This window comes from Miniopterus natalensis, chromosome 12, assembly GCF_054644295.1.
Source record: "Miniopterus natalensis isolate mMinNat1 chromosome 12, mMinNat1.hap1, whole genome shotgun sequence".
Lineage (NCBI taxonomy): Eukaryota > Metazoa > Chordata > Mammalia > Chiroptera > Miniopteridae > Miniopterus > Miniopterus natalensis.
Window position 1 is genome coordinate 71,250,155 of NC_142092.1, and position 27,769 is coordinate 71,277,923.

Below are 27,769 nucleotides of genomic sequence, written 5' to 3' on the forward strand. Positions count from 1 at the left end.
GCTCCAGTCCCTCTCCCCTTCTTTTGGATCTGTACCTGAAGTGAAATGGCTAGATCGTTATTTTTCCCCCCGTGGGTGATACTCCAAGCCTGTGTAAATACTCTGTTACTCCTCACATTTTCACGCACTAGTTTTAGCATCCCTTGATCCTATCTATATCAATTATTATTCCAACGTTGCCAAATGGTAATTTTCCTTCCATCATTCCTGCTACATTTATTAGTTGGCATTCTACTGTAGGAAATAACTTTCCCTTATCTCCCATTTATTTATGGATATGGGCTCCTTTTATTCAATGGGTTACAGTTCTTTACTCCATGGACACTCTGCTCTGAGCAATTCTTTTCCCTATAACTCTCAAGAACACACAGTTGAGGAAATGCGGGAACTTTCTGTATTTCCTTGTCGCCATCAAGAAATCCCAGCGAGCAGCCCGGCTTCCCTACATCGAGATCACTTTCTTGCAGCTGAGATGGAAAACCCCTTTTCCAGGGTTCCCTTCCGCACAAGCCACCTGGGCTGTCCAGGCCGAGTCCGCGGAAACTACATTTCCCAGAGGCCCTCGGGGCCGCGTCCTCAGCGCGCGTCGCGTCATCAGCGCGCGCGGCTTTCGTTGGCGCAGCCGGCTCGGGAGCCCGCGGCGGCGGCGGCGGCGATGGCGGACGTGCTGAGCGTCGGCGTGAACCTGGAGGCCTTCTCCCAGGCCATCAACGCCATCCAGGCGCTGCGCTCCAGCGTGAGCAGGGTGTTCGACTGCCTCAAGGATGGCATGCGGAACAAGGAGACGCTGGAGGGCCGCGAGAAGGCCTTCATCGCGCACTTCCAGGACAACCTGCACTCGGTCAACCGGGACCTCAAGTAGGTACCGGCTGGAGAAGGGGCCGGGACCCCGCGCGCGTCTCCCTCCCGTTCCCTCCGCCGAGCCTCTGCCTGCCCCTCAGGGACACCGTCCCCCACCCCCGCGTTCCGGTCTCCCTCCTCTTGGCCGCCTGGCCCCCGCCGCCCCCGCCCCCTTCGGTGGTCGCTCCGTTCCTCACGAGGACACGGGCCCTTCCCGCGAACTTCCGCTTCTCACCTGGCAGGTTTCTCACCTGTAGGCCCTTGGCGTCCCCTCCAGCTGCACTGACGGCGCCGACCGGGACCCGACCGGCCCTGCCGCCAACCCGGGGGCGCCGGGTTCCTGGGATTCGTCAGGTCCACGCCGCCGCACCCCCAAACCCGGCGGAGCGGGCCTGACCCGTCTTTCCCTCCCCCCTCCAAAACCCGGGCTCGCTGACGGCACCTGTTGAGTTCCTTCCTCGGGAGAGACCCGATCTCAGGCCTAACGGGCGGAATCCCTGCTGCCTAACGCCCTCCCCCCCGGACTCGCTGGCGGCCTCTGAGGGGAAGGGCCGCGCGTTTCTTCTCTGCCTGACAGCTGGTCTCCCCTACTCCTCCAAGGGGTGCTGGCAGAACCAAGGAGGTTCGTAAAGTGCGCGTAGTAGGCGCTCTGTCGTCGGCGAGGTCCTCCCTTCAGAGAGCCAGGCCTTCCCAGGGAGGTTAGCACGTCAGGAGTTTTGAGTCGTATTTCTCAGAACTGACCTGAGCAGGGAAAGGCGTTTGGGGAGCTAGCCCTCCTTTGAGCTCTGAAGTGGTTGGATCTTCTTTTCTCAACCTGTCTCCTGGGTAAGCAGATGGGAGAGGGAGGTAGGATAGAGGAGGAGGTGGCGGCCAAGTGATGGGTGCCTCCCCCCCCCCCAAGTAGTTGCCTTTTTTTTTTTAATTTTTTTTTTTTTGAGGGAAAGCCAGGAATCCACATACCCCTCCTCACTCCCACAGCGCTCGCTGTTCTTGGGCCAGCACTCTTCCCCGCTTGAGGGGACGCCTTGGTCGTCCTTTCCTGCCTTCCATTTCCTCTCTGATCTGCTCCCTTCTGTAATGTTCAGGATGTGAAAGCCCTTCACCCTTTTAGAAAGGTTAGGAACGTCTCCATTACCCCGTTGTTTTCTTAAATCCTCCTACAGTCGGGCCAGGAAGAAGGTGACTGAAGAGTCCAAAATGAACGTGGGCTGAGAAGCTGCTCCTACAGAGTCTTTTGTAGACAGTTGGGGACAGGCCCCTCAAAACGTGCTCCTGGAATGTACTTTTGCTCTTGGCTCTCTTCCCCAGTGTCTCTGGAGTTTTCCTGCTAGACTGAAGTGTGTTTGCTTGACACAGCCCCCTCAGCAGTGTCGTCCCATTCCATTTGTTTATTTTGTCTCTTCTTTGTTGTGTTAAGTTTTACCATCTGTGAAGCACCATGTACAAATCTATCCCTATGTGAGAGACAAATAATCGTTCATTCAGGTACTTGCTGTTCTGCCAAACGTACTGATCTGTGTGTGGGTCTGAAAACTTGGTGAGAAGCAGTGTTAAACCATGTTTCAAAATTCCAGACCGTTTCCTCCCCCCTCGCAGAGAACAGTGCTAGTTGTTAAATCCCAGTTTTAGGATTTATATCGTTTCCACTGCTCTTAACTTTTTCCCCCCCTCCTTTGGAATGGCACCAGAGAGCTTGGTTTTAAAATAAGATAAGCACCCAGTCAGGGGTTTTCTTGATTGCCCCTAATCTTTTTCACCTGTCAAGAAAGTATTTATTTTTGAAGGACTTCTGACGGCCAGTTTGAAGAGTAGCCTTCGACCAGTGTGGTGGGCTGACCACTGGAGATTCAAGGGCTCAGGTTCGCTTTATCTGTTTACTTTTCAGCGAGCTGGAACGTCTGAGCAATCTGGTAGGCAGGCCGTCTGAGAACCATCCTCTCCATAACAGTGGCCTGTTAAGCCTGGATCCTGTGCAGGACAAAACTCCTCTCTACAGTCAACTCCTTCAGGCATATAAATGGTCTAATAAGGTAAGGGTGACATGTCAGAAATGGAGCGAATATAGGAAAAGCCAAGTTTCCTTATATTTTGTGAATGCAGAAGGTGAGGGGAAGTTTTTATTTTATTTTTTTGGTTTTGATTCAGCATGGGGTTACAGAGTTGGGAGCTTTAGAATTCCCCTATGAACTCTTGTGTGGTCCTTTGAAGTCTTTGGGGCTTATTCATGATGCTCAGGTAATTAAATTAAAAATCTAAGGTGTATTTAACCTGGAAGCTGTCTATAGTGAGCAGCCTTTTTTTTTTTTTAATTCTCACTTGGTATGCCTTTTATTGATTTTAGAAAGAGAAAAAGGTGGCGAGAGAGAGAGAGAGAGAGAGACAGACATCAATGTAAGAGAGAAACATCGATCAGTTGCCTCCTGTAACGCCCCGATCGGGCATTGAACCCGCAAGCTTGGTATGTTCCCTGATGGAGAATCGAACCCACAACCTATTGGTGTGTGGGACAGTGCTCCAACCAACTGAGCCACCTGGCCAGGGCCATAGGAAGCAGCTTTTAAGAACCCCTTGAAATTATATACAAAATGTAGTATGAACCTTTGTTTTCTGGGAAAGACGTCCTAGCTTCCTTCAGATTCTCAGAGGAGCCCATAACCCCCAGAAGGTTAAGGACTGGTGGTCTGAATGTCCAGCCACTGGATGTCGTTTGTGCTGCTTGTACTGTCTTTGCCCCGTCCTCGGTGGGAGAGCCAGAGTGCTGTTTGTCACATGTCTCTGTAATTACTTTAGGCTGTATCTGAGGGCGATTGTTTTGTACACGCTCCGTAGACTATGCTTTTGTGGTTTCCTTCAGCAGCAGGCCCGTGCAGAGACGGCTGTAAAAGGAAAACTAAACTGTAGTCAAAAGAGAACAGGACCAATTATGTTCATAGCCTGGAAACCTTTAGCTTACCCACAAGTACCTTTTGTTTGGGTGCTGTGGGTGGTTGTGTTTTTCTGTGTGTTTTTTTCCTTTGGAATGATTTTGGAAGCATTTCTCTTTAGCCTGTGCTACGTCCCTGGAGACAGTGGCTCTTACAGTTATCGGTCATGAACTGCTGTGCTCCCTCCAGTTATCCATTGTTTTTTCCTCTTTTCTGTGGGCCTTGCCTCTTGGGTCTTGGATGACAGTTTTTCTGGTGTGCAGAGTTTTTTCTTTGAATTTCTCTCCAGGGGTATTTAGTATTCTTTGGTTTTAGGTGGAACCCTGGAAACTGAGTCTGAGATTCAGAGAGAAGTGACTGATTGCGGGGTGCTATCGTATGCATTGAGCCTCGTATGCATACATTTTTGCCTCTAAGTCTTGTCTCCCAAGCTCTGGGCTGCCGGTGACAGAAACTCGATGTAGTCTTGAGGATCAGGGTGCGCAGATGGTGTGGGGATCTGTCACTCTCTTGCTCTGCTCTCCTTGGTTGGCCTGATGCTCTCCAAGTGGTAGAAAAGATAGCCCAGCAGTTGTAGGTTTGCATGATCCTTATACCATATGATCTCCTGGTGTCCACATCAGACCCTGGAAAAGTGTTCTGGCCCTGCTTGGTAGGTGGCCCCTGAGACAGCTCGTTAAACCCAGGGCTCTCTGATTGGGAGTCTCTGATTGGCTGACACAGATCGCTGGATCACAGGAAGCACAGGAAGTAGGGCTCCCTGGAGTTGGGGAGAGGCAGTTTGCAAAAGGAGGGAATGCAGGGCCAAGAAATAAAGTATGTGTGTCTGTTGCAGTTGCCTAGGCCAGACCTGAGACTCCCAGCCCTTCACAGACAGCACTGCCCTCCCAGGCTGTCCTGTTTTGCTTCCTTGTTTTCCCATGGCTGCTCTTGGTCACCTGAACATGAGTCTACCTGGTGAGTGGGCGGGATGCCATCAGTCGGTGCATGGTGTGGGTGGTGCAGCTTATTTCTGGTTGGATTCCTAGTCTGCTTTTTGGTGTTTGGACATGGAAGCTGTGCTGATGTTTCACGTGGGTAAAGTTGTTCTCGGAATGTGCCAGAATGATGGAGACTTTTCAGTGATGGGAATGCTTAGGCTGATCCTGAAACCACGAGTGACTGGGACTCCAGTGGGACTGACTGGTTTTAAATTGAAATGATGACACTTAACTTTTGAATGAAGGTAGCTTAATTCAATGAATTTAATAGTTCCAGTATTAAAAAGAGAAATGCCTGCCCTACCCTCACCCTTGCCCCAGGGTGGAAAAGAGGTCGCATTAGGGAAGGAAGTAGTATGTGTGGAGCTCTGGTTCTGGTGATGTAGGCATTTGCGAGTCCCATGTGAGCAGTGGGACAGATGAGGGTTCTAGTCATGCTCTATAAAGTAGCTGCTCTTGTATTAGCGCTCTAGCACCCTCAGAGAGGGGACTTGGGGCTGCTTGTGTCATTGATCGGTAGAAAGGAAGAGGTTGATATTTATTGGCTGATATTTAATATTTTATGGCTGATGGACCGAGGCCCAGTGAACTGACCTGCTCCTGGCCCCACAGCAAGACTAGAACTTGCATTTCCTGACTGAGGTCAGTGTTCTTTCCTCTGAAGCTTGATGGTTTAATCCAGTTTGGCCTAAGATTTCTGACTGTAGAAAACATTCTCCCCTTCTTCAACCCACATCCTAGAAACAACATGTGTATTTTTCCATGAACCTGTTTGCATTTCACTGATATTTAATGGTTTATTGAAGGATGGAGATGGCAAGTACATGGTACACGTGTCCTCAAACGATTGCTCTTGTCCAGGGCAGACATCACTAATCAGCTGCCGCGTTCTTTCCTGCCGAGGCGCTGTGGGCTCAGGACTCTGCTCTGGAGCGAGGCAGCCCCTGCCGGTAACTCAAAGGTGGGCTGCAGGGAGATGTGTTTTTTATTTCTGTTACTGTAGATCATGTCCTATTAGACTGTGGCTTGCTTACCAGACTCTGGGAAGGGTACCTGGTGATGCCACAGGTTAAAACCAGATGTAGGCATTTATGAGTCTGTCTCGTGAGAAAAATGAAGAAAACAAGGGGAAGGATGTCTTGTTAAATTTCTTTAAAATCTGAAGAAATAACCTGAGAAATAAGCCAGCCAGCATTCTAACCTTCAACTGGGGATATGGAAGCAGCAAGCAGTTATATGGGTGTGCCTGGCCTGTGCTGCAAATGAGAAGGGCCTTTTAATCGTGAGGCTTTCATCACTCATCACTTTAGCCTCAAGGAGTTTAAACCAGCAAGTGCATTAAAATGCCGAGTGAGGCTGCGAGGACTCGCCGCTGTCAGCTCTCCGTGCTGGCTGAGGACTGAAGGAAGTGGGGAGGCTGATGCCCCCCACTATGTGGTGAACTTTCTGCATTATGTGCCATTGGCCATAGAGAAGTCTCATTCATGCCGGACAACTAATTCTTTTCTTTAGCGGATTTTGTAATTTTTGTAAAGTCAGTTGGAATATTAATTACATGGTAGTTGGCATTAATTGTTAGGCTAACACATTTAAAAATTAATCTCATCTAATGAAATGATGTCGAATTGCTGTGAGCAGCACTTTTTCTGTGCTGAATTGGGGAAAGATTCCGCTTTTAACTCTTAGGCACCTATAGATCATTGCTCCGTGGAGGGATGACAGGCTCCCTCGACGAGGGCAAAAATAATTGGCCGCAGTGCTGCTCCTGCTGTGAGGCAGTCGGCGTGCACTTCGCATCACTTACTATGCCCAGATATGCTGGGAATTAGGCTGAACCTTTCCTAAGGCCCCTTTCCTAAGGTTTCAGCGCCCTGCTCCCAGGCTGTTATTTCTGGCTTTGACTTTCCTCATTTGGGACTGAAGACTGCTTGTTTACTTGCTTGAGAAGCAGACTAAGACTTCAGCCTTGCTCTGAGGCCACGAAGACCCCAGCCGTCACCCTCTCCCAGGGGTGGGAAGCGGGCCCAGGGGAAGCTGCTGCTGCCTTTTATGTTTTGCATGCTTAATTTTATGTTTTATTAGAGAAAAGGCACCTCTCTATCCCAAGAGTATTCAGTTGGAAAGTCCGAGACGTTTTCTCTGCTCTACCCTCCTGAACTGCTCTTATCAGAATATAGTTTCTTGATGGCTTTAAGTGACTGGGACATTCGTCTCTCTTGGATCCTTCATGCTTGGGCACCGTGGAGCTAACTGGTGGCATTGTTTAAATGGCAACACTGAGCCTTTTCCTTTAGGGATCTGTCCTCTTTTAAGCCCCCAGGAGAGGCACTGTGCCTGTCCTGTTCCCTGCTAGGAGTCCCCAGCACCTACTAAGGTGCCTGGTGTACAGTGAGCATTCAGCTAAAATGCCTCAAATGAATGAAAGGAAAAATCAAAGCTTTTACTGTTGAATTTTTAATTTACAACCCCTTTTGTGGTCTGCCTGCTTGTATTTTTGATGAGGTGCGATAGGGGCATTTTTATTTTCGGCCGTCACTGAGAACCTAGTTGTGTCACTGTGGAGAAAGTCTTGAGATCTGCCGTGCTGGCTGTGGCTGGATCCCAGCAGGGGAATTTAGAAGGACGGGATGAGGTCAGTTGGTGATCTGATGAAAAGCTCGTTGAGAGCTGAGGTTAGCAGTTTTATCTATGTCTTTGTCACCTGGTGTGTCCTCTCTGAGAGCTGGTTGACAGCCAGTGCTGAGGAGGGGATGGGACTTGGTGGGAGTCTTCTGGCCGATCCGAGCGGATGCACCTGACGCCGGGTGGTCTGGGGCAGCTGTCGCTTTGGCAGTGCTGTGAAGACCGTCGGGATGAGGAGCGTCGCCTCCATCAGCCTCGTAGGGCTTACCCCGCTTTGTCCGTCATCAGTAACCAGTTTGTTGCCTAGCGCCCCCCTTCCCACCAGGCCCAACTCTGGCTCCTTCTCCTCTCTGGCACGTGTTCGGGAAACTCGGACTCGTTCAGAATGTACGAGGAAAGAAAGATCACACCAGTGTCCCACACAGCTTAGTCATCGTGATGCAGGCCCAGACCCTGTCTAGACTGTCACCATCAGCAGAGGTGCCAGGGACCACCTCAGATGTGTTCTTCCACCTAAATCTGACCTTCAGAGCGCCTGGCCCCATGTACTTGCCAGCAGAGTGGGCTTGACTATTGGAAAATGGCCCCAGTTGGCCTTGAAGCCTACGCTGTTCTCCTCCCTCCCCACCCCAAGCTCTGATACATGGGAGCCATTGCGAGAACACAGAGTAACACAACCAAGCAAACACTGAAGAGACAAAACCAGTCTCCTGGCTTTCTAGATACTGTGGGATTCAGGACTGAAGGAAGGCATAGCCAGGACTGTCAAACCTAAGTGGAAGTTACTGAATCAGGCTGCCTGAGTTCCGTCCAGCTCTGCGCTTACTCTGTGCCTTGAACAAGTGAAAAGTCTTGTAATGTATCCGTTTCCTCATCAGTAAAATGGGGTATTTGTATCATAAGTATTTGTATTATAGCGTTTGAAGATTAAGTGAAATAGTGCACATAAAAATGCCTTAGGGTAAGGGTAGCTCACATACGTACATGTTATATAAATGTAGTCATAATTACCAGGCGTGGTAACAGCATGTTTGTATTTACTTGTGGAGTGGTTAGGACCATAGGCTCCAGAGCTGGATGACTCTGGCTGGCATCCCCGCTCTGCGACCTCCCAGCCATGAGGCTTACCTCTCTGCCTCGGGGTCTGTTCTCTAAATGAGGTTGATAATTACACCCACTACAGAAAGGTATCATGAAACTAAATGAGATGATGTAAGTAAAGCTCTTATCTGGCACAGGGAACACTGTCAAGGACTGGTGTTATTATCTTAACAAACCGTGAAGACAGACCCCCACTCCGCCCCCCTGCAGCACTTTCCTGTCTTCCTGTGATTTCTGTTCCATCACAAGGCCTCCCATGCTGGACTTTTATATATTCTCCTGAAATTCTGCAGTGAGAAATTCCTTTAGAGAATCAGCACCTTCCTTCCTTGGGGAAGCCTGAGCACAGACATCAACAGTTTACACGTTAGTATGAATCAGTGGGTGGGGGAATCTTTCCTCATAAAACCTGGGCGTGGGGTTGAGGGGTTGGGATTTTGGCTGGGAGCCTGGGGTTTGGCCGGGCTTGGATGGAATGTGGGAATTTAGGGACTGAAAAGGCAGAGTGAGGGTCCTGGGAAGCAGCCACAGGAGGAGAGAGGGGACCGCATTGGAGGAGGTGGGACGGGCCATATTTTGCCCATGTGTCCAAACTGAGGACGAGTCGTCTTACTTGGGCAGGTACTCAGGTTTTCCTGGAGCTCAGAATTCAAATTGGACTGTAGTCGTCTGACCGGTGGGAAAAGATTGTGGACGAGTCTGGGATTTCTAGTGTTTCTTTAGGAAAATGTTTGTACACAGAGGCCAGTGTAAAAGTAAACATTTGGATTATATCCACATTGTAAATTGGGCGCTTGTTATCAGCAGGGCTCTGGAGTCCACTCTGGGGGGTTTGAACCCCTGGGCTCCCTGTCAGCTTTATGACTTGGAGCAAGTTACATAGCCTCTCTCTGTCTCAACCTCCTGTCAGTCAGAAGTGGATAATAACAGCTTCCAGCCGACAGGCCGCTGTGAGGATGGATGAGCTTAATACGCCTGAGGTACCCAGAGCAGTGCCCACTGCGTAGGGAGCTGGCTCCTTTTCATTTTACTGGGAAGGTGGTGCTAAGGCAGTGTGTAGTTGTGACAACACTGGGCAGTGGTGCCGAGAGACCAGAATTGAGCCATGGCGGCCCACTGTCTGGCTGCGTGACCGGCTGTGTGACCTTATGCCGGTGGCTCTGCTCCTCTGGGCTCCCGCTTCCTAGTGGGTAGGATGAGGAGTTGGGCTGGTGATCTCTCGGGTCCCTTTCGGCTCTAACTTGGGAGTTCAGTGGAGTTGTGTATGTGGCTACAGAAGTGAAAGCCTAACCTGGGGGGGAGTGGGGAAGGGTAGCTCCTGGCCGGGAACGTGTCTCAAGCACACCAGCCGGGTGTGCTGTGTGCGCCTCAGAGCCTCAGACACACCAGTGGAGCAGCAGCCTAGAGGCCTTCGGTGGAAAATTACCATCTAGAGGCTCTCTAGACAGCAGTGGCCTCTTGTAACATTTATACCAAGTGTAAATGTTAATGAAAACCAAGTGCTGCCCCCATAATTCTTGACACTTTCTATCCCCAGGCTTTGACCGGATTCTACCTCTTTACGGTCTACTTACTAGTTGTGTTTTCTGAAAATTGTCACTTTACTGTTGCCTGGCCTCAGGTTTGTGACTCCTTCGTCCTTTTCTCTGGAAGAGCAGGAACTCTCTTTGAAGCCGCCCTGGGCTGCCCTAGGGAGGCGCAGGGGCTGCAGGGTCACACCTGCCCCAGGACGTAGTGACCCTGGGGGACTCACCTTGACCTCCTCTTTGGCTGCCTTTTGTGGGCTGATTAGGGCGCCTGTAAAGGGCGCTGTCTCTCCTCCAGGGATGCTGAGAAAATGGGCCCATGGCATTTTCCTTGGTGGTTAGACCAGGAAGACCCTGTTTGCAGGCTCCCTGTTTTCCTGTCTTCTAGTCATGGCAGGTATGACCTGGGGAAGAGCCGTGGGTTAGTGCTTCTCTCTGGTTTACGTGCCTTCTCTGAGTCATCCGTGTCTTCTGCAGCTTCACTTGCCAACCACACTCCAGTGACGTCTGAGTCTGTCGCCAGCCTGATCTCTCCCTGGACATCCAGACCCACGGATCCCAAGTGGCTGCGGGGCACCTGCCCTTGGGGACTCCTGGGCCCCTCAGAATGAGTCCAGAACTAAATTCCTGTGCCCTCAGATGCTCCTCCTGATGGGGTACCTTCCCAGCCAGGTGCCCAGACCCTCATACCTTCTGACTGAGGTCTGACCCTACCTATTCAAAACCTCCCCCTGCAGCTTCTCTGTCTCGACCACCACTGCCTGCGCCCAGGCCCCACTGTTGCTCGAGGCAAGCTGCAGCCTCCCCTTCTAGTCTGTTCTCCACTCTGCAGTGCCCTGGGGTCTTGATAAAGTAGGCATTTGATGGTCGCTCCTCAGTGCTTTCCTCCATCTTCCCTGGATTCGGCCCAGCTCCCAGCTGGTACTTAGAGGCATTGTGTTCATCATGCTCAGGGCCTGAGTCCCGAAGCAGACAGCCAGTGGCCAGATTCCCTCGCTCAGCGTCCTCCTGTGTAACATGCATGAGCAGCCCTGCCTCTCAGGGCACTTGTGGGGTTGCATGAAGACTGTGCTGGAGTGTTCAAGCGCAGAGCCTGTTACTCTTAGTCACTTAGGTCTCGGCTTAGTTGTTACTCTGGGAAGTCTTCTGAGATGTACCGAAGTCAGGTGCCCTGTGTTTGCACCTGTTACTGCTTTTATCCCACTCTGCCTATGTCATCCTGTCAGGATGAAGCCTTGTTCTGTGTTAGGGCTTAGACTTCGATAACTTTGGCAGGTTACCTAACACCTCGGAGCCTCAGTCTGCGGGATTGTGAAGTAGGCATAATGCGGATCTCCTAGGGTTGGTCTGAGAGTCTAATTGGAAAATGTGTTTAAAGTTTCTAGTTTGGGGTAGGATACTTAGTGGCATTTTACAAATAGCTGTTATTGCTCCGATTTCCAGTGTGCCAGAAAACAGTATTTGACGGCTCACCTGAAGCCTCTAACTCTTTTCCTTTTTAGGTTCTTTGTGTGTTTTCCCTTTAGAATCTGCTTCTGTGTATGCACCTGCCTTTGTTCAGGTGGTGGTGGTGGTGGTTAGGCACAGGAGAGCGGGAGGGGAAGTGCGTGCCAAGAGGCTTCATCCCGAGTTCTCTGGCCGCTGTACCCCAATGTCAGGGTCCTCCAGGCTGTGGTCAGACGGGTTCTGCCCTGGAGGGAGGGAAGCTGCGTGTCTCTGGCCCAGCTCACCATGCTGACCTTTGGCTTCTGGAGCTTGCTGGGTCTGCGTCGCCCTCGCCCAGAGCTCTTTGCTGCCTCACTTATTTTTGGGAGGCTCCAGCTCACTGCAGCCTCTTGGGCCTGTTGGAGCTAGTTGCGGGCCGCTCCCTGGGCCAGGGCTTTGTTCGGCCTCTGCTTTTCCTTGCTTGCTTGACAAAGTGAATGGAACTCCCCATGACCCTCACTTGCCCCGGAACAGCTTACTCATCCAGTAGGCTCTGGCAAGTCATTACCTTTTGCCTCCCCCCTCCGCCCTTGGTACACCGTCAGCTTCCCCTCAGCCCTGTGGGTTGAGGCTCATTCTGAAATCTCCAGCTTTATTGTGACTGCTCTGCTGGAGGCACCGGTGCCACCCTGAGGAGCCCAGAGCAGTGATAGTGCCTACTGCCCCCCCCCCCAGGAGTACACTGTACCTTCCTCCTTGTATTCTCTGCCCCTTCCTCCTCCAGCCCATTGAAATGTTCTGTAGAGAGGCCTCCACAATGACTGGGCAGGGCTGGTCTCCCCTGCTTTGCCCCACGGCCTCGTGGTGGCTGCAGTGGTCATACTGTGCTGTGGCTGCTTGCTCTGCAGGTCTGTCCCATCTTCTCCAGGGTTGGAGACTTGGCATCATCTTTAGACACCTCGAATCCAGTATGTAGCAGGCACTTAGTAATCGAAGTCCCCCACCCTATTTCCAAACAAACTCTTAGAACTGTACCCCCTTTGACTGAGTGTTAGATCTCAGGGGACCCTCAGCGATCAGGTAGGTCATTACCCTCATTTTACAGAGACAGTGACTTCTCCAGAGCCACACGGCTGCTCCTGTACCTGGGATCTGCAGTGTTTGGCAGCTTGGACACACTGGATGTCCAGAAAAGTGGAGAGCTTTCTTCCGTTGTGAGGCCTGTTAAAATACTGCCTTTTACCTGTAGTTTTGCAGCTGCTGATCCTGTCAGTGAAGCAGGAGCAGTGGGCAATCCACATGGCACATCACAGGGTTCCAGCAAGAGAGGTGTGATCCAGTGACCGCTACAGTCTATGCACAAGCAAGGCTGTGCGGTCCCAGCCCAGGCAGGGACACGGCTCAGGGCATTGCCTTGACCTGTAGAGTGAAGCAGCCCTAGCCTTCTTAGTTTCTAGAGGCAGGTACCCTTGGCTGCTTTAAGCTCTGAATACAATAAATTAGGAGCTTAGCAGCTAACTGGCATCTTTGCTGGGCATTTCATGAAAAGAAAGGGACTGCCTTGGAGCCCTTGCTGGCATGGGTGGGGACACCAAGGATGGCTGTGTAAGGATAAGACCACTCCTCACTTTTTTCCCTTTTTAACAGGAATTGTACTGAGTCCTGGAGATGCCAGTTGCTCTTATCTTTTCCCCATTTGTGTGTGTCTGTGTCTTAGGGTTGAAGAGTTAGTTACATTGTACCCTTGTTATTTCAGTCAGTAGGCTACTCTGACTATTGATAGCTTGTCAGCAGTTGCCACCACTAAGCATCCTGGGCTTGGCTGTCTCCTGATGACTCCGTGTATGTGGTAGGTTTTGCAGGTAGAGAGGGCAGGTTTGGAGTGTGTGCATACCTCCACGTGTGAGAAAATGGTTGCACTTATTGTAAATGCTCAGTCTTACTCATTTCCAAACTGCTTTTGAGGAGTGTACTTTTTTTTTTGCTAGGAAATACCTAATCCATTCATTCAGTATGTCTTTATTGAGCACCTATTATTGTCCAGGTACAGCGAATGAAACTGGTAAGTTCCCATCTTCTTGGAACTTAGACTACATCCAATTTTCTAACTTCATCAGAGGAGTTAAGTGCCAAACCACCTAGTTTTAATAATTCCTGTTCTTTTTACTGGTCTTTCTTCCTCTTTAATCAGTGCCCTTTATATTCCGCAGTTTACCAGTCCTTTTTAAAAAATATATTTCTATTGATTTGAGAGAGAGAGATTGCTGAGGGAGGGAAACATTGATCTGCTGTCTCCCGCATGCCCCCTACCAGGGATCGGACTGGCAACCCCTCGGTGCATGCCCAACCAACTGAGCCTCACCCTCCAGGGCAGCTTACCAGACTGTACTGTCAGAAAGGAGTGTAACTCCTGGATGCTGGGTGACTCAACTGGCATATGTAACTTTCTGTCTGAATATAAAAGATTTTCTCGTCATCCTGATATCTTAAATATCCTGTTTTTATAGCTTGGTGCATTTTAATTCTGTCGTATGCTTAATGCAAATGCAAGTTCATTGCTAGTAATATATACTTTTCTGGTTTGGCTGCCCTTGGCACGCCACCAGTTTGCCCTTATTTTACTCAGCCTAAGGTTGTGTTTGTTTGAAGGGGGGTTCTCATTGGTTTCAAGGGAACAGTAAATGCACATCTTACATTTGTGTTGGAGGGAAAAGCATTCGTTCAGTCAGCTTCAGGGTGCTGACTTGCTTGACACCTCTGACTCCACCCCTGGTTGGTTGGGCTGTCTCTGCCATCAGAGAACTCTGTGTGTTCTTTGTGATACGGTTTAGTGACTCTGTAGCAAAGGGCACTACACATATGTTATTCCCTGGATTTTTTATGGGTCTGTTTACATTTCATTCAGGTACCTGGAGCCCTGAAGGATGTTTTTGCCTGTGGGTGGGATTGGCCTTAGGCACCAACTTCAGTACCTCACCCAGGGGTAGGGCAGCACGGGCCCCACTGGGTGCACTGTGCTCTCCCGTGGCCTGACCGCCCGCCTGCTGTCCATTCTGTCATCTATCTCTCACCATTTAAAATCACACTTTAGTTCAGTACGTCTCCCGGAGCTGAATGCATTGATTCAGAATCCTTCCTACATCAGCCATTGGTTTGTGATGAGAATTGGAATCACCTGAGTTTCAAGATGGACTGAATTCCCAGCCTTTGCTTCTCAGTGAGCAGAAAATGACTCAGCGGTTGTTGAAGTGTTCTGTTTAAGTGGTAGGTAGAAGCGTGTTCCCTGTGAAACCACTGGGATCATTTCTGTGTGCGCTAGTTCCTCTCCAGCTTTCACCCTCTTCACCTGCAGAATGACTTTGAAGACACTTGGCACAGGGCCTGTACACAGTAGGTAGGCACTTGCTGGGTAGTAGTTTTTCTTTCATGACTGCAAGTTCCCATCTGCTGTGCTCTCCACCCCCACACACTTAACTCCAGCCAGTGGAGACATTCCTGGTTCACTAGTTGGTTTGGATAGCAAAATTGCTAGCTCTATATACTTTTAAAGTGTATAAAGGAATAACAGGATTATGGAGGCAACACTCTCCTGTCCCTTGTTTTTCCCAATCTAAAACAAAGCAGTCCAGCCCTGTCCAGTGTGGCTCAGCTGGTTGGGCATCGTCTCATGCCCTGAAATGTTGCCAGTTCCCTTCCTAGTCAGGGCACATACCCAGGATGCTGGTTTGATCCCTGGTCGGGGTGCATTACGGGAGGCAACCTACCCATGTTTCTCTGTCTCTCTCTCTCCCCCTCCCTCTCTCTAAAAAAATCAATTAAAAAACACCATATTAAAACAGAGCAGTCCATGTTAATTTTAATTGCTCGGATGAGCTCTAGCATTGAGATGTTAATACGTTTTCACATTAGCTTGGACAGCATAACCACTTTATCCTGCTGGCAGTTCATTGAAATCCTCAGCTAAATGTTGTGCTGGGGACCTCGGCTTTTAGAGCCAGAACATGGTAGGTTCCTAGTAGGAAACTTGTGGGGAGTGCTGCTTTCCTGTCGAGACTTCTCTGAGCAGTGGAGCGTTGCCTTCTAAGTCAGTGCTGGGCTTGCGGTGCTTTCGAGGAAGGTTTCCAATGCTCTTGTTTAGCAGAGGCCTCCTCTGAGGGAGTCACTTTGTGCTGATGACTCACGGGATGGGAATGGCCTCCTGTACGCCTCCAGTTTGCTTTTGGTCCAGAAGGAACATTGACGATATCTACACCCTGGTGGTCTGGGGGGCGGTTCCCAGTGACTTCCACTCCCACTTCTCAGATGTCAGGACAGCCTGTGAGGGAGGTGAGGAGCTGAAAGCCGATGTCCAGAGGGGAGCTGGAAATAGCGGATTCCGGGTGACGAAGAAAAACCAGCAACATCAGCCGGGCACGCCCAGCACTGTGGTTACAAGCTCGGTTCCCAGCGCAAGCAGGGAGCCTGGCGCTGCTGTGCTCAGTATTTGCTGCTAAATGGATGAGCAGATACTCCCTCCCACCCTACTCCAGGCCACCACCTGTCATAGCTGGGGCATTTGCAGCTGTCGCCTAACTGGCCTCCCTGTCTTAGCACCTCCTGTCTCCTCACTCAGCAGAGTGCCCTTTAAAAATGCACTTTTGATCACGTAAGTCTCCTGCTTACAATATGTTGATGACTCTCTTCTTGTGCTCAGGATTCATACATAGTATGAATGTAGCTCGTACCTGTCTGAGTCTGACTCCCGCAGTGCCCCAGCACGTGGCCACTCGCACCACACTCAGCCTCCTGCCCTTGCTGAGGCTGGAATGGGCCCACCCCTCTTTTTGTCTGGCTAATACCATCTCATCTTATTTTCCCATTTTTGTTTGTAGTCACATACTTAGGAGAATCTTTCCTAACCCCCCTCTGTGAGCTTTTGCAGTCCCCGCACTCCCCCATTGTGGGTGTGATTCACGTTGAACTGTAAGTGCTGATTGTCTGGGTGGGGACGGGCCGTCTGCCTGATCAGCATTGTATCTCCAGTGCCCAACAGGCCCACAGAGAAAACAATCAGCAAAACACTTCAGTTAAGTAAGTAGCTTACTGGTCTTTGAAGTCAGTATTGCAGTGCTAATTAACCGTGGCTTTGAGGGCGCAGGTGGGACCCCCGGGGCCCACTTCTCACTGGGGTTGGTGGATCCAACACTTCACCGTCTCCTGAGCACATAGCTGCGGCTGTGTCTCTGTCTAGTTCGTGTATTCCATTCATAGCCGACTTGCTGAAGGGTAATGCATATTAAGTTCTTTTGAGGTTTTTTAAAACTGGTTTGAGGAGACAAACAGAAGGCAAATTATCCTGATTATTTTGAGGCAGCTATGGAAAGGGCGAAGAAAGGATGCAGTGTAAGTTATTGAAGTGCCTTCTGGTTACTTCAGCACTTGACAGCATTGGATGCATGGGAGTGGCCAGCGACCCATCAGACCTGGAGAAGCCTCGGAGGGTGCTGTTGAATTCATGAGCTCTGGGGCCCAACTCCCTGGGCTCAGCCCTGCTTCTTCCCTCTACTCCGTCTGCCCTGGGGCAGCTCCCTCCTGCTTCCTGATCTGTAACACGAGGTGGAATATTGGGTCTCCCTCGGGGTTGAGAAGATCAAGAGCTTGGTCTTTGTGAGGGTCTCAGAAGAATGGCTGGTACACTCAACTGTCATTGTCACCATCAATTCTCTAGTAACCTGCCTCTGCCTTATTTAATGAAGAGGGAACTCGATTCCTAAAGCTGAGCGACCTGCCTCAGGCTCCAGCTTGTAAGGGACCCAGAAGATGCACAGATCATCTGACTGCAGTCCCTTTCCTCTGTAGTTGGCCTCTGTGTCTCAGCAGCAGCTTGGCCAGGCAGCTCCTTCTGAGAACACGGTGATGACTTATAGTGAGGGCATTGTTAGGAAGTGGCTCTTCTTGTAGGAAAAATCCTTGGATAGAAACTTCCAGAGTTTACTAACTTTATTGTGAAACTGTTCCTGAGCATTTTTATAAATCAGAGGAGACTCTCTGTGTGGATTGTAGTTCCATGACTTGCCTGTACTGTTATAGTTCAGGTTTTGTTTTTTTGGTGATATTACCTTTAAATTTGAGTTGCTAGAATATGACAGCTTTGCAAACCCCCAAGAAAACGGAAATGGTCTCTGATCTTGGTGATGGCTGCTAGTGGCAATGTGTTTGCATTTCTACAAAACTGTGTCATTGCTACTGCACCTCATCCTGCCACTGATGTCCCACACATGTGGGGCCAGACTTATGCTGATTGCTTACTCTTTACAAAAGAAGTGGAAATGGAATTTTTGTTAATTTGCTAATAATTTTTTCTACCTTGAGCCTCTCTTCCCTCCCTGGCAGTGTAGGTATCTAGATTGAATCCAGGCTCTGTGTTTATTTACCGTGACCTTGGGCAGGGCCCTTGGTCTGTCTTGCATCTCAGTTTTCACATCTTAAATGGGCATAATAACAGTTTTTACCTTCTTGGTTTTTTGTGACGATTCGGTGAGCTGATGCTGGTAAGGAACTGGGCCCAGGGCTCAGTGAGCGTTAGGAGCACACCACTGAAATATACTAATGAGGGTGGAGACTGATTTGTTAATGCTGACCTGACTTCCTAATAGCGATTCCGATGGAGGAGGGTGCGGCAGAGAATCACGCGTCCCAGTCCCACACGTGGGCAGATGGAGATCTTGAGCTGTGTTTCGAACAGAGTAGATTAATGTCTGCTTCCCCTCGGCCTTTGCTTTCCCGAGGATTTATTTGCAGCCGTGATGTGTCAGTGGCTGTGGGTGTTCAGACTGTAATGGATCTTGTGCTTAAGGTTTCCATCGTCACGGCTGGCTCAGCAGCGCACCCTCCGCCCCGCTCAGCGCACGGCTGCGCCTCTGCTGCCCGCACCTGCCGGCTCCCCCGCGGCGCCTGAGAACCAGCCTGGAGCTGTGGCCGGCTGCTCTTGGGAGCGAGGCCTGGAGCTCGCCAGCGCAGCCCGCGCCTTGCTTAATTTATTTAGTCTATCTTGTATCATTCTGAGAGGACAATTAAGCACAAATTACTGTTTAAACTTTGAGCATGTCTCCCTCCAGCCAAGCCCCATGCTGGCTTGGGCAGTCTCCCTGAGGGTGACTCCTCTTGCCCTCCCCGAGACCCCAGCCTCTGTCCGAGGTGATGCTGTAGAAGGGAAAGCAGTTTGGATTCTGACTCCCTCGGTCACACCTCACTTGGGAGACATGCTTTCCTGTATATGTGCCTGTGAATTACATTTCTTTTTCCCTAGTATAGTGCGGATACATAGCTGTTGCTGCTGCTTCATTCTTTCAGATAAAGTGGGATTTTCAGAATGGGGCTAGAGACGTTTGTTAGCTCTTCCAGGGCTGGGAAGAGGTTTATTAGCTCTTTCCAGGGTGCAAATGGTGAGGGGTGGCACAGTCACCAAATCCCTCTGTTGTATTGGCTGTAAGATGCTGTTGGTTGTAACGTGCATTGTTACTTCGCGTACCACTGAGAAGGACAGGGTGCTGCCAAAGGTAATGTCTAGACACCATGATCACAAGACGCAGTGTGATTTCATCAGGTTTTAGAATAAGTGAAATGTGATGGCTAGATAATGGGGTTAGTTATAAAATCCTTAGTCGTTGATGCATTTTCCCTGGAGTTGTTGAGATGTGAGTTTGGAGGACACAGACATTTTTGTCAGGCAGTGTCCTTCACATGACCTTCCAGTTGCTGAAAAATGTAATGCACTTTGCCTGTCGGTGCTTCAGGAGTGGGGACCAGGACCCCTGTATTAGACATGTTATGTTGCCCTTTTTATGTATGACTTTCAAATGATTGCATTTCGTATATTTTCACTCAGCCTAATATAAAGATTTTACTTTGAAAATTGGTGGCCAGGCCCTGGCCAGGTGGCTCAGTTGGTTGGAGTGTCGTCCCAGGCAACAAAAGATTGAGGGCGTGATTCCCAGTTAGGGCACAGACCCAGGTTGTGGGCTTGATCCCTGGCCAGCCAGTGCCTGGGAGGCAACCAATTGATGTTTCTCTCACATCGAGGTTCCACCCCACTCCCCTCGCTCTCCCCCGCCCCCACCTCGGTGTTTACATCACCCCAGCTTGGGTGAGCAGTATGGGCCCCGTGAAGAACCTTTCAGCTCTGCTTTCCATGAGGACAGCTGAGTCAGCATCTGTTCTGGTTGAGCGAGTGTGTCCCTGGAGTCAGGTGGGCAGTTCTTAGAGAGAGGGTCATGCTTTGAGGTCAGAGCTGCTGCTACAGGGTTGTGAGTCCTCAGTTCTGGGTCTCTACCTTCCTCTTTTTACTCAGAAAGTCGAAGAGTTGCTTTTCAGAAATGGCTCAGACCTGCTTGGAAGTTGGGGATGTTTTCGCCCCTCAGTTCTCGCCATTGTGGGCGGGAGACTGGTTCCCGCCTGATCACTCACCAGGGCAGCGCCCGCCTGGTGAGTTGAGGCTTGCTCCTGCGCCTTGTGGTGATGGGTCTGTGAGGGCTCCATTCCCGGGAGAAAGCAGGTTAATCCTGGCTTTCCTCACCTGAGCAGTGTGTGCTGTAGGACCAATGGTGAGCCGTCGACGTGGCCAGTGTGTCTACATAATGAAGTCACTGTAATGAAGGCGTGAAATGAACAGTCTGCCATGGTTACTGTGCTGGAGATGGGAGCAGATGTCATACCAGTTATATCTGAGGGTCAGCTTGCAAAGTTAGGTCCACAGTGTGACATGGTGATCAAGCACTGGGCTCTGTCTGATCCAGGCTAAAGCTCTGCCTCTCCACTCCTTTCCTTTGTGTCCTGGGGGCAAATGACTAAGCCCTTTTGTACTCCCCCATCTGCAATGGGCCTGCCCTCAGCAGCGGCCTCACTGGGATGTTAAATCTGCAATGGGCCTGCCCTCAGCAGCCGCCTCACTGGGATGTTAACAGTGAGGCCCAGTGATTAACATACCTCAGGCTTTTAGAGTGATGGCTGGTGTACAGTCAGGGCTCAATAAATAGCCACATTTCTTAGCATTATTAATGTTACAGTTGCACTGTGGTGGGTGCAGATTTGACTGAAACAAGTTTTTCATCCTCTGAGGATATGGTAGTCCTCTCTGCTCTGTTGACTCCAGGGAGCGCATGGATTAGTGGGAGCCCTTTCGGCACTGATGTTAGTCCCAGTGCCTTACCCTTCCTGACATTCTGTCCTGGAAGCAGCTCATCGGTGCTGGGAGTTGAGGCATCCTAATAGCAGATTTCATTTGTGGTTTGGAGTATGAGTTGACCCACATCTAAATCCCCCTTGATTTAATCGTCTTTGCTGTCCTGTTTGATCTTGTAAATATTAATTTTGTCTGGTTGTACATGTGGTTTTCAATGGTCCCAGGGCTAATTACTGTATTTTGTTTATAAAGTGCTCATAGAGGGCTGGGCACATTACGGAGGGCTTAGGAAAGCCCATTGTCCATGTAGGCCTGCAGACTTGGCTGAAGCTCAGTGAGCACTGGGGAGAAGGGCTTCTGCTTCCTTGTAGACCTGACTGACAATGTCCTGCTGGGGTCCATGGCTTCAAGAGCTATTTGGGGCATACTGTTTTGTACCTTTTCCTGTTTGTTGAGAGAAGTGAGGACACCGAATCTTGTCTCCTGAGAATGATGGGGGGAGCCCAACAGGGTCATTTAGGACATGCTTCTTGAGGGCCTACTGTGTGCAAAGCTGTGTGCTCAGCTGGGGGAGGGGAGCTAGAAAGACAGGCCCTGCCTTCAGTGTACTTCAGTCCATGGGAGGGGAGGCAGGGCACAGGTCACATGGTGCAGAAGGTCACAGCCACCTGGACATAGTGCTCTGAGGGTCTTACAGGGAGATACCTGGTGAGTACACCCCAGAGAGGACTAGTGGAGGAATGCTGACCTGCCCAGAAAGGTGTCTGTGCTTTTAGTAGGACAGTGTAAACAAAGCAGAAAAAACACAGAAATTAAGGTTTTGACAGACTACTAAACTCCCCGTCTAAAATGTTAGGTTCCCACGCCACCCTCTTGACTATGTTTTTTGTACCTATTCCCATACCATTTTTACTTTATTACTTAATAACTTTTTAAATGAACTCTTTTTCTTAATACATTTGCTTTAACAAGGAAACTTTATGACATCCGATATCAATTATGTGTGTGTTTTCTAATAGACGTTGTAATACATAGCAACTGCAATGAAAAGCATGTTCACTTGGGAACTACCCAGGAGTCACCCGGCAGACGCCAGTGCACATCTTACACTCTGGTGAGCTCTGCACCAGTTAACGAGACTGGAGCAAGAGGTACCGGAAGAACAGTAGGAGAGGCGGGGCTGGGAGGTGGGGTGGCGCTGGAGTTGCAGACCCACTTTCTGGAAGCTGCTGTCTGGGTTCACAGCCTGCTTCTGCCCTTTCCTAGCTGTGTAGCCTCAGACATGTCACTTAATGTCCCTGTGCCTCAGTTTTTTGCATGTAAAATGGGGTTAATAATAGTGTTTACCTTACAGGGCTATTGTGAGAATTGAGATATCTATAATTATACTCTATAGGGTTTGACTCATAGTCAGCTCCCACTAGAGTGTCCTTGTTTCTGTTTTTAAAGAGATAAGCTGCTTTCCCTAATCAGTCTCTCACTATCTCCCTCCCTTCCCCTCCCTCCCTCCCCCCTCCCTCCCCTCTCCCCCTCTCCCCCTCCCCTCTCCCCCTCTCCCCTCCCTCCCCTCTCCCCCTCCCTCCCCCCTCCCCCTCCCTCCCCTCTCCCTCCCTCCCTCATACTGTATTCTGATCTTTGGTGCTTCTCCTTAGGAAACTAGCGCCTCCCACTCCATTGTGGTAACGGGTCTCTGCCCGCCTTCGCGGCCTCATTAGGGGCACAGCTCCTGAAGAGCAGTGGACTGTGATTTCGGCTGACCTGGATGTGCTCTGCGAATCTCACTGCACCTGAGTTTGGCTGGGCTTTGTTAGAGATTTTTTTCTCCGCGTGTGTATTTAAGTCTTCCTTTGAAATGTTACTTCTGCAGAGAGTTATTAGGCTTTATCCTGAAGCCATTATATACTTCAAAAACATGCCTGTTGCCCGGCTGCGAGGTAGCCACTCTGTGGAATTAATCTTTTGTTATTAAGCCTCAGAACGGGGCCTGCTTGCAGATGAAATGTCAGCTCTTCTCCGAGATGTTTTGTTTTGCTTGTGAAGCAGAAGTTTGTAGACAAATAGCTGACCCTTTTAAAGGAAATGTAAAAGGGTAAAATTGTCTTAAGGTGACTGCCTCTCAGAGCACGGCATCGGCTGCTCGCTGCGTCCTTCCCGTTCCGCCCCGCGAGCCCGCCACCCCTACCTGTGAGCGCGCCCCGCAGCTGCCCGCATCGCGCCAAAGCCCACGCTTGGGCTGGGGGAAGTGGGCCCACAAGTGAATGGCAGCCATGCTGTTTTCTCCTGGCCCCTTTCCTGGGCCAGTGTGTTTTGTTTCGTTGCTCATCTTTTGCCCAGTTGACCGGGAGCTGAAGGCCCCTTCATAGTTAAGATGGCAAGGCAAGGGGTCCGCTTGGCGCCTCCTCCTCCGTCGGCGTCCTCTGTTCGCATTGGGCCAGGTGACATGCTCATCTCTGTGCCCCAGAGCAGTGTTCTCCAGCAGAACTTTCTGGATAAGGGAAATGTTCTCTAGCTGTGTTCTTCCATATGGTAGCCCTTAGTCACAGGTAACTATTGGGCACTTGAAATGTAGTTAGTGTAACCAAGAAACTAAGTTTTAAATTTTATTTCATTTTAATTAAATTTAAATAGTCACATGTGGCCAGTAGCCACTATTTTGGATGACATAGATCTAGAGGCTGGAAGGAACCCAGGCCATATGAACCGGAACTCGCCCCCTTTTTGACTTAGCTGCCTATGTTTCCATAGCCCTGCTGTCTATCTCAGGGATGGGGTGGGGTGGGGGTTTAGGTCTTTGAAACGCATTGGATATACAGATTATAATGATGGATGACAAAGAAGGCAGACCCTCAGCTAGAGGGGGTCAGTCTGTGGCCAAGACAAGCCCCCTTTCCCCCCAACATCGTCAGATTTTAGAACAAAGTACATGTGGTATATGAGTTAATCTTTCCAGAAACCCAGGTAACAGCTGGCTGTGATTTTGCTCCTTTCTTTCCCACTCAAGAAAGCGTACTGACGTGCAGACGGGTGGCAGATGTTACAGGGGTCACCTCGAATCTGCTCTAACTTCTCAGTGAGTAATGACAGTCTCGTGTACTTTGTTATTGCCAACATGTTATTTGGGACGCACCTCACAATTGGTTACAAAACGCCTGCCTGGACGCCTCAGTTGAGAAAGGGTGGACTGACTAGAGCGTGTGCAGCAGTGTGCGGGGCGTGTGTATCCACACATGTATGTTTGTAGTCAGTCACTGAGCAGGGGCTTCCTGGATGAACTGTGGCTGGGAAACACTGATGAGGCCAGGACTGGGTCTTTCAGTCGTTCCTCTAGGATCTATCTATTGAGTGCTTACCATATGCCCAGATGTTGGCAAAATGAAAAAAGCTCAGGGTCCTTGCCCTTGTAGAGCTTACATTCTGGTGGGGAGACACATAGGTGTATAAATAACATCATGTTGTGATAAGTGCTTTAGAAACAGAATAATGCAGGATGAAAGGCTAAAGAGAGACTGCGTGGGGCTCCGTTAGCGGGGTTGGCGAGTGTGTGTGCGTGTCCCGTGTGAGGAGCAGAGGGGCTGCGTGCAGCTGTCTGGGGAGAGCTCACAGAGGAAACAGCAGTAAGTCTGCCTTGGAGCCTTTGGAGGGGGCTCTGCTACAGTTGCTGCCGCTAGTACCTTTAGTCTCAGAGACTCTCCATCTGTAGTTCACAGCGACGTCCTAGTGTTCTTTACTAGGGCCTGCACCTCTTATAGTGACTTCCCTTGTTGGTCACCTTCAGCCGAAGCCAGGGTGTAGATGGCCACCGTGGCCGGCTGCCTCCCCGCCAGCCTGTGGTGTCCTCAGTGGTGAGCCCATCGGCAGCTGCGCCCTCCCTGTCCCACATGCGGCCTGCAGCCCACCCTGACTGCCTGTCCTCTCCCACCCAGTGCCCTGCGCGCACCCTCGTTTAGTCAGACTGTTCCATTCCTGTCCTTGGGCCATAGCTTGTACTTTCCAAATTTCCAAAACACCCTTTTCCCCTCACACCTTCCCAGCTCCTCCGCATCCCCAGGACCCACCTGGCCTCCCTTTTCTGGGATTCTGTCCCTGTCATCTAGATGTGACTGGAACCCATATTTCCTGATTCCTACTTAGTCCTGTTTGTATTACGTCATAAGCAGTGCCTGGATATTTGTCGAATTGGTAATAAACACGTAAGAAACATTTCCTCCAATTTCTCAAGGACTCTTTGGGTGGTTAGGTTTAAGAAAAAAGGATATCTTTATTTTAAAATATGCTTAGCCTATGAGTATATATGCATATATATGTATGTGTGTGTATATATATTTACACACATATATATCTCCCAATTCTGGGTGCTTTTGAAGAAATTTTAATTTTTTTGTTCTGTTTGGATCCCTCCATTTCTTCCTGGCAGTGTTTTCAGTTTTCTACTTTAACTGAGAACCGACTGTGTGGTTTAGGGTAATGGGGGTCTGAGAGCCAGTCTCGTCGATGCGGACAGCTTGCATTGTCTCTTCTTTCTCTCCCTTTCCGGTTGTGAGCCTGCCCACATCTAGCCTTTGTGATCCTGTATGTTTGCCTGGTTGAGCCAGCCTGGTCTCTTCTGGAGATTCAACCCAATCTTCCCGACTTGTCACCGAAGATTGTCAGGAGCAGCGACACGTCCACTCCTGTGCTGTGGCTCCTTGCACGATGCCCCCCCCCACAGGACTCTGGCATCACAACCTCGCTGTTGCGCTCCTGGCTCCAGATGTGAGCACAGGTGCACACATCTCATCTCTGGAAGACTGAAGCTTTTTCTGATTTTCCCACAGTCTGCAGAGCCTGATTTAGGGCCGCATCAGGATTAAGTAAGATTACCAGCATCTTCTCTCCGTCTCTCTTGTGTATTTTGTATGATGTGTCCTAATAACTATTGATATCAAGTTCATCCCTCAAGAAGCCAAGACCGACCTTTCGTGTCCTGCTGAGGCTGCAGTTTTATGATGTGTTTTTCTTGCAAGTAAAATCAATTGAGATAAATCTCGGTAACTTTTCCTGCATGATGAGGTGGTTAGGCCCTGCTGCCGCGGTAGGTCCCTCCCTCTACAGGGCACACTCTTGTGTCACATGCAAGGTGGTTCCACCAAAATTGCTTGGTTGATCCACTACTCTTAAAGGTCACACTTAATGACATTTGGGAAGATTAAAGAAGATGCCAGACCGCCCGGGCACCATAGTCAGCTCCGCTCTCCTTCGCTGCTGTTTGCTTTTAGCAGCTCTTCTTTCATTTACTAAGCAGTTACCCCAGTGCTTAAGGGCAGAGACCCGTGTGCGTTTTTACCCTGAAAACAAGTCACAGCTAGTCTGCTGTGGTTCAGAAATGGTCTGTTTTGCTTGTGGGAATCCTAACTAATGGGTAACACCCCACCCAGTATGCTGCCGAGCCCTGCTCTCCGCCCCCGTTAGCAGGGTGTCGGCTGAAGGACGGGCTGTGGCCGCAGAGTGGGTCGGCTCATCTGTGCGGCTGGTGAGCCAGGCTGACAGGTCCAGGGGGGTTCTGCCACGGGCCTTTCATGTTAGGCCTGGCGCAGTAGAACAGATGGAGGGGAAGGGGCCTCCTTGACAGTTCAGGAGGGGGGTGGGGACCTTTAAGTTATGAGGAATCAAAAGAACAGTTTAGTTATTAGTGGCATTCTGCTTGACAGCTTGACACTCTATAATTGTCCACAGAGACTCAGCTCCTTTGGAATGGTGCTCTTGCAAATGTGTCATATTAAAATTTTTTCCTTTAAGGACTGGTCTGATTTGAATAGTTCTGAATAATTTCACATTATTATTACCATCAGCAGGATGAATATTTTTCCTTGGCATAGTGGGTGACCAGAGGACTAGAAACAAGAGCGATTGAGATTCCTGCAGTCAAGAAACATGACTTTCATTCTTGAGAGAAAAATTTTGGTTGGGAAATTTATATAATATGACTCAGTATCCTGAGAGATAATGTGGTGAATGTTTGCAAGACAGAAAAAATATTTTTGCAGGAAATAGTTAATTATTGTTTTCAAAATAATATGTGCTCATTACCCCAACTGAAAAACATAGAGAAGCATAAAGGAGAAATCTGTCAGCTATATCCCTGCACTTAGAGTTTAGCACAGTTACCAGTTTAGGGCTCTTTTAGCCTTTTTCTGGGCAAATGTTTATGTTTAACGTTGTTGTGGTCATTCTTTATATACAATGAAAACCACCCCTACCCCATTTCCCAATATATCCTAAGAATTTCTGTGCCATTATGTGGTGATATTATTATATAGTATTCAGAAAATCTAACATTTAAAAACTGTGATGTCTTCATAGTTTACTATACCGTTTCCTGTTAGGTCAGACGTTTATTTAGTTTACCAGTGTCACAGATGTTTATGGGATAAGCATTTGTGTGCACAGCTGTCTTTGTCTAGGAGTACTTTCTAAGGAAAGAAACGCGAAAGTAGAGCTCCTGTGTCAAAGGGTATGGCTTGTTTTACTTCTCAGGATTTGGATAAGCTTTATTATAAAATCAGAGCTCACCAGTGGAGCCCTCGAGAGGTGCCAGGTGGACTGAGGTGTGTGTGTGTGTGTGTGTGTGTATGCATGTGTGCGTATATGTGAATGTATGTGTGCGCGCATATGTGCATGTGTGTGTGTGCACGGGTGTATGTGTGTGTGTGGCCGTATACTTGAATGTGTGCATGTGTGTGTGTATATGTGTATGCATATGTGTGAATGTGTGTGTGTGTGTTCACATCTAAAGATGCCACGTGCCTCCTCCTTTTTATTTTCCATTTCTTTGCTTAAACTTCCTTTCTCTGTCCATTTCAAGAGTGTTTGCCCTTTTCTTGTTGGAGCATTTTTATAATAGCCATTTGATGTCTTTGTCAGAAAGTTCCAACCTCTCTGGCATCTTGTAGTGGCATCTTTACCTGCATGAGTTGAGAGTTTCCTTACCATTGATACGCCAAGTAATTTTGGATTGAATCGTAGACGTTTTTGATGTTGTATTAGGAGACTGTTTAAGTCCCACAGAAAATAGAGTGGGACTTATCCAAATCCAGATCTGTGGGTTTAGGTTTCAGTGTTAGCTCTGCCTTCAAAGCCTTTGCATGGGTATCCCACCTGCCTCAGATGTGTGCCACCCAGTGTCTGTGACTCAGTCACATCTGTCCTGTGGTT

At 49.5% G+C, this 27,769-nt stretch overlaps 1 protein-coding gene across 2 annotated transcripts in view; it reads left to right on the top strand.

Moving 5' to 3' along the window:
• Positions 1 to 650: 650 nt before the first annotated feature.
• MED27 (mediator complex subunit 27) overlaps positions 651 to 27,769 on the top strand; it is a 144,434-nt gene continuing 117,315 nt past the window's right edge. For both annotated transcript variants that reach the window (XM_016196596.2, XM_016196597.2), the window contains exons 1-2: positions 651 to 858; positions 2,726 to 2,870. In XM_016196596.2, coding sequence (XP_016052082.2) covers positions 656 to 858; positions 2,726 to 2,870 — 348 coding nt within the window. In that variant the 5' untranslated portion in view covers positions 651 to 655. The remainder of the gene's footprint in view (positions 859 to 2,725; positions 2,871 to 27,769) is intronic.